The 10,516-nt window shown below is 43.8% G+C and overlaps 2 protein-coding genes across 3 annotated transcripts in view; one reads left to right on the top strand and one right to left on the bottom strand.

Moving 5' to 3' along the window:
• Window positions 1–249: 249 nt before the first annotated feature.
• TCTA (T cell leukemia translocation altered) lies at window positions 250–4,136 on the bottom strand. The gene is made up of 3 exons (XM_032209487.1): window positions 3,786–4,136; window positions 1,553–1,607; window positions 250–1,418 (listed from the first exon to the last, which is right to left on the bottom strand). The coding sequence occupies exons 1-3, from the start codon at window positions 4,021–4,023 to the stop codon at window positions 1,376–1,378; spliced, it is 336 nt and encodes a 111-aa protein (XP_032065378.1). The 5' UTR covers window positions 4,024–4,136; the 3' UTR covers window positions 250–1,375.
• A 563-nt stretch (window positions 4,137–4,699) lies between these two features.
• The window catches only part of UBA7 (ubiquitin like modifier activating enzyme 7), a 61,774-nt gene continuing 55,957 nt past the window's right edge, over window positions 4,700–10,516 (top strand). For both annotated transcript variants that reach the window (XM_032212056.1, XM_032212055.1), the window contains exons 1-3: window positions 4,700–4,908; window positions 7,892–7,968; window positions 8,544–8,712. In XM_032212056.1, coding sequence (XP_032067947.1) covers window positions 7,913–7,968; window positions 8,544–8,712 — 225 coding nt within the window. In that variant the 5' untranslated portion in view covers window positions 4,700–4,908; window positions 7,892–7,912. The remainder of the gene's footprint in view (window positions 4,909–7,891; window positions 7,969–8,543; window positions 8,713–10,516) is intronic.

The raw sequence follows: 10,516 nt of genomic DNA, 5'->3' as shown, positions 1-10,516 counted from the left end.
TAGATGTCATTTTTGCTTTTTGTTTTCTGGCCAGCTCATAGCACTGGCATTCCCCAGTGGTCTTCCATCTAAGTACTAGGCAGGATCAACTTGGTCTAGTTTTTCCAAGGTCAGCTAGGTGCTACCATCCTCTTTGACAGACAGTTCAGAGGTACCTCGTTCCTATTTTAATCCATAAAGGCGTAACGTTTTGAAAGCATATGTGAACCAAAACTATGCAAACAGAAACAGGTTGCAGTATTTACAGGAGCTGATAGGGCAAAAACATTGTTAACTTCCATTTAAAATTAGTATTAGGTCCATGGAGAGAAATTTAGGAGAAGAACATGGAAAAGTTGCACGCCTCCCCTTTAATTTTTTTTAAATAAAAATGTGGATGCTTTTCTGCTCAGTAGGTAGCATGGCCCTTAACTAATAAAATGCAGTTCACATGCAATGGCTACAATAACAACCAAGCTACTTTTGGGTTTTTTTTTTAATTACATCTTTATAATCTGTATATTACAAACTCTGCAATAAGTGGCAGCACACAGCAGAGAAAAGAAAAGCTTGGTATTGCATCAGCACTTCTTGGATCACACAATTATAGAGCAGCTTCATCTCAGTCCTTCAAGTCATAAGCACAAGGGCTTATGGGTTGCGAGCAGAGCTATTCTAGAAAGTGTTGAGCTCCAGAAAGTCATTAGCCCATACTACTTACAAAGCTGACAGAGGTAGGAAGACATTTTTTTTAAAAAAATGCCCAGGCTAGATTTCTCCAATCCTACCGAATGTAAAGAACAATTCTGAGAATCCCCAATGATCGGCCATATATCTTCAAGTTCTCAAGCTGTGGGCCAATATACCTGGCTACTGCTGACTCAGGCTACAGTTTAGGTTAGGCCAAAAAACTACTCAGAATAAGATGGCAACTGATGATTCATGCTCAACTGGAAAAATGAGCCTGTGTCCTTTCTAAGCAGATGCTGGCTCAGGGCCAGAGGACTTCAAGAACCACAACAGAAAGAAATGAGGTCTGTGCCAGCAATTTAATGCTGAGAAAAGATAGGCTGGAGGTCAGTCTGCAGATAGGTTTGTCGCATGTAGAAGAACAATGGAAATAATGTAATTGGGGGCTGGTGGGGGGGGAATTGCAGCTTCCCGAACCTGAGTAAAGCAATCCTGAGATTCAGAGCTTGGCAACTGGATGGATAGGAGCAGTCCTCACAGCACCAGTGATGGCCAGCAACTAAACCATAGCATGGGAGAGATGACAATTTTGATTGCACTTTCCCTTTGCACTGAATCAGCAAGGCCTCTGAGTGGGCAGGCAGGCAAGCATCCCCATCCTCTGCGCTCCTGGTGCAGCAGGAGCCTGGCTTGGTCACCTCTGTTGTTACTCTCGATGTGTTTTTGTATTTGTGTTGCTTGTGCTCTCCCTAAATTTAAAAAAGAAAATCCAACCACATCAAAACCACTTCAAGAAATGCAATCGGTGTTTTTTCTGGGTTGATCGCCCCAAACCACTGATGCCGTTATAACGATGACCAGTTCAACGAATAAAACAACTCACCACATAGAAAAGTGTGAAGAGCCATCTGGAGTTTCTCCATTCTGTCCTCCAGCACCTGGAAAGAAGAATAAGAAGAATGAGCAACTAAATCCTTCTGGTCCTATTCTCCTGCTCCTTTGGAGGACTCCTGTGTCCCTTTTGTCTTGCAAGATATTTACTGAAATGACTTTAAGGATACTCTCTGTTTCCCTAAAAATAAGCCTCCCCAGATAATAAGCCTAATCGGGCTTTTGAGCGCATGCGCTAAAATAATCCCTCTCCCAAAAATAATCCCTCCCCGAAAATATTGTAAGACAGCAGCAGCCATGAGGTGACCACACTCACCGCCTCCTGCAGCTCAAAAATGATAAGACCTTCCCCCCAAAAAGGCCAAGTGCTTATTTCGGGGGGGGGGGGTCCAAAAGAAAATAAGACCCTGTCTTATTTTTGGGGAAACATGGTAGTATCACAATACTCCGTCCCCTAAGTAAGAAAAATAATAAAAAGTATAGCCACACAAAATCATCTTTTGTCAATGGACACAGTGGAAACTCTCCAATGTTCTCTTTGGTGAAAGAAGCAACAATACCCAGGGGTGGAAGCTGTCTCTTTTTTCTAGATTTGTACAGTGCAGGATTAGTGTGTTCTCAAGAAAGTGCTAACCCTGAGTTTTTTAAACAAAGCTCTAGTATTCTTTCAGAAAACAACACTAAACCTGTTTTTATAAAGACCACACAGAAGACCTGACAAGCACTTTGGAAAGCACGAGTCAGGCATTATGTGGGGAATGGCCTCCGCCAAAGTCGAACCTCTCCAGTTCCCCTGCAGCCTAGCCATTCAGGTCACACCGAGCCGTTCTCAGTAACTGGAGCCTAAATTACATATCCATAGCATCTAATATGAATACTCTTATCAAATAGAATAAAACTAGAATAAGGCCAAGTTAAACTAGGTAATTAACTATAGACACAACCACCAAAATTTCACAGTAACTAATAATTCATTGCTAAACTTCCATAGCCCTGGGAAAAATATAGATTCTGCAAAGTAGGAGAATGTTCACCTTTTACAATACGAGTGAAATAAATATTTTCAGAACATTTACTCTCATTTCCCCCACCCCTTGCTATGTCCTGCCAAGATAGGAACATTTTGCTCTGTGATCAGCTTCTAGAGTATTACGATATTCATGGCCAATGTCCTCACAATTGGGGAAGGGTTGTTGGAGGAGTTAAGACAAAACTAGTCTCCTTGGAGTTGCATGTACACAAATGTCAGTTTAATAACGCTTCAGAATTCAATGATGCCATGTTTCTCTCTGCAGAGTGCAAATTAATCTTAGAAGAGTCCTCAGTATCAGAAATGCTTGATCACAGAGAGAGGACACTGTAACACTTGTTGCCCAACCATTGTGCATACTTTTTACAAATGACTGGGAGGGGGGATTGGTAACAGAACTGGCATTCAGGACAGAGTGAAAAATATGTATCTTTAGAACAACCTAGCCAAAATAAACTAATGCTTGGTAACAGAACTGGCCAGCAACTAGTTAAAGACCACTCAGGAATGGGACAGAACCCATATCCGATATGATTTCTTTACCGCCTTATTGCTTCCCACCACCAACACACAGATCAACTCAGCTGCCAGAGAGGCTGGAACAATTGACCTGGCCTGGCAGAGGGCTTCTGGCCAGGGCTTCACCACTAACTCTTTGGGGCAATGTAATGGGAGGGGGGAATGACCTTGGGCAAAGACCTGCAGCCAAGGGAACAGTCCACTAAAAGGCAACTTAGCCTGCAGCAGGGAGCCATGCAGACAGGTCAAGTGGCTCAGAAGAGAGTCAAAAGACCCTCCCTAGTTTCTTGAGCTGTAATGGGGATCGGGAACGGGAAGGTGGGGAAAGAGACATCTGTTATATAGAGATTTATAGAGTCGCGCGATTCTGCCAATGTAACCTTGCAATAAAGTAATTGTGCAATAAAGTAGAATTATCTGGCTGTGCTTCCTGTCTGCTCTCTCGCAAGGCTGCCAGGGAGCGAGTCAAGATCGACCCCTTCCCTGCACCGGGTTCTCCAAGCGGGGGGGGGGCACACTTGGAGGGAGACCCGGGCTGATCTCCCGCTCGCACCACCCGAAGGGAGACAACGGGAGCCCCAGGAGCGACTCGCGGGTGCACGCAGGGGTGGGGGGGGGGGCAAGCGGATCGGAGGTGGACTCAGGGCAGGGCAGGGGCTTCTGCGGGGAGCCCTACCTTGCCGATAGTAGAGGCTGGTGACGGTGTTCCCGTAGACCCTCCAGGCCACCTGGATGCCCAGCAAGCTCACCAGCAGCCAGAGCAGCAGCAGCTGGAAGAGGGCGGCCCGCAAGTCCTGGGCCTCCCAGTCCGACAGGAACTCTTGGCCGAGCCAGGTGAGAGCCCGCAACACGCGCGTGGGGGCCTCCCACTCCGCGGAAGCCGGGTCGGCCCCTGCCTCAGCCTCAGCCGCCATCAAGCCCACCCGCCGCTGCTCGCACAATGGCGAGACCCACCAGGGCTCAACGCTGCGCCACAAATCCAAACAAAACTGTCAGCGGCTCCTCAACGCGCATGCGCTGGAGGCAACTTGCAAACCCCTCCCCGCAGAAAAAGCCGGCGTGTGTTCCTATTACACGCGAACTCCGAGTTCCTTAGGTGAGGAGGGAGCCAAATCTCCTGGCCAAGGCGCGGGGTTTAGGGACCGGCACAAAAGGAGCCACATGATGCGATCGCACGGCACGCAGTTTTCCCCAAGTTTATTTACGTTGTTCTTGCTGTTCAGCGATTCCCTGTATTTTACGCAAAGGTTTTTAGCGCCGAGAAGCCGTAGAAGGAAGGCAGCCTGTGCGACCTTCAACGAAGAAAAGGGGGCCAAATGGGGTTCGTTTGGAGAAACGTTTAAAAGAGCAAATTCAGTCGTTAAATAGTTGCATTTTTATGCAAGCAACTTTAGTACCGCTAGGTTCTACAGGTTGTCAAGAAAAAGGAAGGAAGGAGAGAGGAAGGAAGGAAGGAAGGAAGGAAGGAAGGAAGGAAAAAAAGAAAGAAAGGAAGGAAGGAAGGAAGGAAAGAAAGAAAGAAAGAAAGAAAGAAAGAAAGAAAGAAAGAAAGAAAGAAACCGTGCATTAAAGCCATTTTAAAGCACCGCCTTTACTCTTAGGAAATCCCCCGTTGGACCTGCAGCGCAAAGGAACCCGAGCAATTGTTATCTGTTCCAGCTTAGTTCCCGAAAAACGATCGGTTTCGCTTTCGCTTTCCTACTCCTTGCCAAAAGGAGGCGGGCTTTGCCACATTCGCAGGTTCTTCCGACCGGAGCTGCTGGATTTCGTGTGGGGAGAAGCACGAAGTGTCTGTGTGGGTAAGGTTTTTAATTTTCTCTGAATGGCAAAATGTTGCGCTCGGTTGTTGTGAAGGTATGAATGGCTGTGGGACGAGCTAGAACGAAAACCTTCATAAGCAAACTCAGGAGCATCAGAGGCGCTCCCCGGAATCCAAGACAATCTATGTAGTCGTATTGAAATAAAATAACATTTAAGAAATTATCTGAAATTTGGGGTTTTCTTAACGTGAAGTTTTAATATCATCGTTAAATGATGTGTTAAACAAGGGTAGATCTTTTTCTATAAAGATTTATTATTATTATTATCATCATTATTATTATTATCATCATCATCATTCATTATCATCATTATCATCATCATTCATTATCATTATTATTTCTTAATGATTTTATGCGGTGTTCATTATTTCTGTTGATATTTACAGCTACTGGCCTGCAATGTTTAAAATTGTATAAATATTCAGTTGTATAACTCTAATGATAAAAAATTCTTACCTAACCAATTTAATCCTGTTTAATTCCGTGATGCTGGTGATTTCCTTGTTTACTCATCTTGTATTATTTTCTTTTGCCTTTTATTTCTTGTTTGACTTGTTAAGATTTTTTCTTAACTTAATACTTTTGGGGACCCAAACATTTATAGTATTTGTTTCAACTTCAGTCTCTGATATTTCTCTTATCATTCCCAGGGGTGTCAAACTCGATTTCATTAAGGGCCACATCAGAGTTGTGTTTGATCTCAGGGGAAATGAGGTGGGCGTGGGCAGCTCAATATCACTCATTTGGGGGGGCACTTGTAGTGGCCAAGTGCTAAGGCAGGACTTCCTTCAGACCCCCCCCCCTTTCTCATTATAATCTCCTTCCTTGGTCCCATTGAGCTCCGTTTTCAATGGCAATGGCCCCATGGGGCACCGGATCCGACCCACAGGCCTTGACTTTGAAGCCCCTGATCATTCCCATACAAACTCCATTGTTTCCTCATTTCACTTTCATCTCTAATCATTTCTGTACTTTTTCATTACACTCACTCTGCTGGAAACCCCTTGTTCTTCCATTATCCCCGTAAAATGACCGTATTGAAATTACTCTTAGAAGCACCTGAAACACCTGGGTTTATCTTCTGTGTGTGAACTGAAGCAGGATCTCAACTGCTCTGCTTGTTCTGTGCTTTTAAAATCACCTGCCAGGCTGGCTGAATAGTTCCCATATGTAGTCATAATCATATTTGGGCTGAAAAATCCAGATGACTGGTAGTTGGCACAAAGAGACGTAGAAAAACACTTTTAATTTTTCATTGCCACTTGGTGTTTGTCCAGATTTTTGCGACCATAATACAGTACAGTAGCCCCACCTGTTGAGGTCCAATAAGACACTTTCTTTGTTTTAAAGATTACCCGGAGCAAGGAGGAAGTTGGGCCAGGCCCCCTCTGCCAATGAGCCTCAAGGTTGTGCCTCCCTTACTTGGTTGAAGCCACTCAGGGGAAGTAGAAGGAAAATTAATGCCAGGTCTTAAAACTGGCTGAGAAACCCACCCTTGGTGGGCTGCAACACCCATCATAATCACCACTATTTTTCCATGTAAAAGATAGTAATCTGCCAGTACAGTTAATGTTGCTACATTAATGCATTTTTCTTAGCAACTGTACAGAAGTGGCTTGCTACTGCCTTTTTCCAGAATGTTTTACAATTTTCCAGATCAGCCTACAAGCTTTAGAATTTTCTGGTGATTTCCACTCCAAGTATTAATTAGCTTAATTCCTGATTTTGTTGAACTTCTGAACCTAGACAAGGTCAGCCCCATCCTGCCCCCTGCTGGGACTTGCTTTCTGTTTACATTTATTTTATTTTAGTAAGCCAGTATTTTTTAAGAGTGATCATAGGACCCGTGGGTGCCTCGAAGACCTCCTCAGGGGTCCTCAAAATCAAATTTATTTGCCAAATACTGAAAACATGTGCAAAAGAATTAAAATTCTTCCCATTTTCTAATAATTTATTTTAAAAAATAGATCCCCCCCCCCCGGAAAAGTATCTTATTTATCTAAGTATTTCTACATTATTCAATGAATAAATATTGTATAAATGCATCAGTTTTCATTTTTAATGGCCAATGTCGGCTGGCGACTCCTTGGGGGAGGGTCTTCTCTGTGGCTGCTCCGGCCCTCTGGAACGATCTCCCCGTTGAGATCCGGACCCTTACTACCCTTCCGGCCTTCCGCAAAGCGACCAAGACCTGGCTGTTCCGGCAGGCCTGGGGCTGTTGAACTATCCAGCCCCATCCGAGGTTATGACTGTTGTGACTTTTAAACTGCTGTTTTATTTTATTTCTGTATCCCCTCCCCTTTTTATTGTGAGCCGCCCTGAGTCTCTCGGGAATAGGGCGGCATACAAACCAAATCAAATCAAATCAAAAATCAAAATAAATGGTAAATGCAAACAAATGCTATTTTGGGATCTTCCATAATTTTTCTTAAGAGTGGGATCTCTTAAAAAAGAGAAAGGATCCCTCTTAAGGGGTCTTGAAAGAAGAAAATGTCAAGAAATATTGTACCAAGTTATGCCAGTCCAGTCACGACTGAACAGTTTGCATGAAAATAGTAATAGGGTTAAAACTAGACACAGCTGCACAATCATAAAAAATAATTAAAATGTGATCAACCGCACCTTACGTATTAAGGAAGAGCCAAAACACCATCCTCATCAGGAAAGGTTTAAAATTGTTCCTTCAGCCCTGCAAAGGCCCTCTGCGTCATCACGGTCTTAATGTCCTTGTGAAATGTTAACAGGCTTGGGGCTTCTCTGATATCACAGAGAATGATGCTCTAGAGGAGAGGACAATTCTCCCTGGTTTAATAAGCACAGCCATGATTGCTTATTAAACCAGGGAGAATTGTCCTCTGACAATTCATGACCATGATTGGTGCCTGGACCAAGTTTATGACGCAAGACTTTCCAATAGCCCGATTAAATACCTTGGTCCTCCCCTTTTTTTTGCCCCTGACAGTACAGAAGCAGCAGGATCAGAATGAATGCCACGGAGGACCTTCCGAAGATCGACCAGGAATTGTATTCCCGCCAACTGTGAGTCTGATAACATGCGACACAAAAGTGGGAGGAATGCGAAGAAATCCCAAAGGTCTATTGCTCGAGATCTGGTGTAATAGAGACTCATTGCTGATTGAGAGTAGTTGGATAATGAGTGAGCATCTGGTGGAATTTATTTGGGAGAAGAATCTGGGGATTAAGACAACAGTTAACACCACGAAGTAGTCCTGACAAGAAGTGCAAGCAGGAAAACCAGCTCTATCTTTGTTGTAAGGTTACATTAACAGAATTTTGCAAGATTGAAAGTATTTCTCCTCCCACCCCCTTTACAGAAAACTAGAGAAGGTCCTTTCTGAAATGTTTACCACAGCCATCCTGTGGGAAACCCTTTGAGCTAAGATACATTTTACATGCTGCGTGTCCAGCTTGTGCTCTCCTTCTGTCTCCTGAGGTCATTCCATGCATTAAATACATAATGACAGATGGAAGAAAAATAGAGAGCGGTAATTGGCAAAGGAAAGCAAGATAAGGGTGAAAGTGTTGAACAAGAACAGGAGTGCAGTTCGCTGTTAATGCTTGGCATTTGCATCATTGTGATGTTTTTGTTCCAGCTATGTGCTTGGGTTTGAGGCCATGCAGAAGATGGCTACAGCAACAGTGCTGGTTTCTGGAATGACGGGGCTGGGGGTCGAGATTGCCAAGAATGTGATTCTCGCAGGCGTGAAATCTGTCACACTTCATGACCAGGATGATGCTCAATGGAATGACCTGTCCTCACAGGTATGCAGTTTACTGATTTTGCCGAACAAATTCGAGAGAGCGATAGTAAGGCACAGGTCTTCTTTGATTCAGCTCACACATTCTGTGCAGATTTTATTCTGCTGTAGCTACTTTTCCACAAGACTATATGTAGTATATGTAGATCCATAGACACTGTGCGCATATACATGCATTCATCTATATGTTATCAATTTATAACATCATTCTTAGTCTCCTTTGCAGAGAGTATTTCTTTCTGTGCGGAATGCGGGGGGGGGGAATATTAAATAAATACATTTATATACCACCCGCTCACTATCCAAAGCAACTTTGGAATTCATCTCCTTTCTTAGCATAAAGGAAGTGGCACATTTCTTGTGCAGGAGAATTAAAGGTACCTTGTTCTCCAAATCCTCCTGTCTAAAGAAAAGTGATCCACCTTCTTCAGCCCATAAAGGATGTTGGTCTCCACTCAGATCTCTGGGGGTAGATCAGAACCCCTGCAGATGGCTCAAATAATTCTAACCCTCTGCCGAACCCCTCCCCTAGTATTGCCATGTCATTTTCCCTTTGTTCATGCTCCCTTAACTTACGAATGGTGCAGTGGTGGGTTTCAATTTTTTTTAACCTCTTCTGTAGGTGTGACCTGCTTTGTGGGAGTGGCTTGCTGGCCATGTGATGGGTGGGAGTGGCTTGTCAGCCATGTGACCGTGTGGGAGTGGCTTGTCGGATATGTGACCGTGTGGGAGTGGCTTGGCAGTCATGTGACTGGGTGGGCATGGCCAAGTTGTAAAATAATGTGAAACTCACTTAACAACACTCTTGCTTAGCAACCAAAATTTTGGCTCAGGAACTCTGGCATTGAAGCACGCAAGTCTTAAAGCTGTCAAGTTACAAGACCCTTGCACCCCTAACCCTTTAGAAAAAAACTCCAGGGGTGTTCAAACTTGACAGCTTTAAGACTTGTGGACTTCAACTCCCAGAATTCCTCCTCTCAGTCTTCATCTTGATGATGTGTGGGCGGGCGGGGGGAGGGAGCTGGAACCAGTTCCAAATGGCACTGTAGATTTGTGGAACCTCTTCTATAGAAGAGGTTAGAACTGGCAGGAACCCACCCCTGAAATGGTGCCAGCAAGACAGTGTGATTCGCCCCTCCCACCCATTCACCCTAGTTGATTGTGGATCTCACCAGATCTGCTGCAGAAGGAATAGACCTTCATACAGGACAATTGCTTCCATTTCTCTTCTAAGCTGGAAGAAGGAACTTGTGTCACACAGAGGTACAAAATTGAAGGAATGCCCATCATCTAAAGACAGTTTTCTAAGTGTGTGATAGGATCCAATTTCCCAACATGCTATCTGGATTCTTAATTAGTCCCGATTTTTGCTCGTTTCATAACAGATAATTGTTGGTAATTTAGCTCTATACAATACATGGCTGAATGAATAATATCACTTGGGATTCTAAAAGGTTGCCTAATTTGGGAAGTTTAACAAATCAGCTGTTATTTACTCCCATTAAAAGTTGTCAGAATGAGAAATGCCACACTAATAGTGACATTCTAACTTTCATACAAAATTAATTTAGAATCGGTGTTAAGATATTCTAGGATCCTGCTATGTATCATTCTCTTAGTATCTTATGCTCCTGTAGTATTACAGCTACTGTGTTTCTTACACAGTGTATAGTGCAGTATTTCTCAACCTTAGCAACTTTAAGATGGATGGGCTTCAACTCCCAGAATCCTCCTGACTGGGGAATTCTGGGAGATGTAGTCCATCTACCTTAAATTTACCAAGATTGAAAAACACTACTGAATACACA

The sequence above is a fragment of the Thamnophis elegans genome, chromosome 2 (assembly GCF_009769535.1).
Source record: "Thamnophis elegans isolate rThaEle1 chromosome 2, rThaEle1.pri, whole genome shotgun sequence".
Taxonomy (NCBI): Eukaryota; Metazoa; Chordata; class Lepidosauria; order Squamata; family Colubridae; genus Thamnophis; species Thamnophis elegans.
This window is presented reverse-complemented; position numbering and strand designations above follow the sequence as displayed.

Bases quoted from the DNA above. Each gene is read 5' to 3' on its own strand.
- TCTA (XM_032209487.1), bottom strand. From the start codon at position 4,023: ATGGCGGCTGAGGCTGAGGCAGGGGCCGACCCGGCTTCCGCGGAGTGG. The intron at 1,608-3,785 runs GTAGGGCTCCCC...TCTTCTTTCCAG, and splicing joins CAGCCTCTACTATCGGCAAG to GTGCTGGAGGACAGAATGGA. The intron at 1,419-1,552 runs GTGAGTTGTTTT...TTTTAAATTTAG, and splicing joins TCTTCACACTTTTCTATGTG to GGAGAGCACAAGCAACACAA.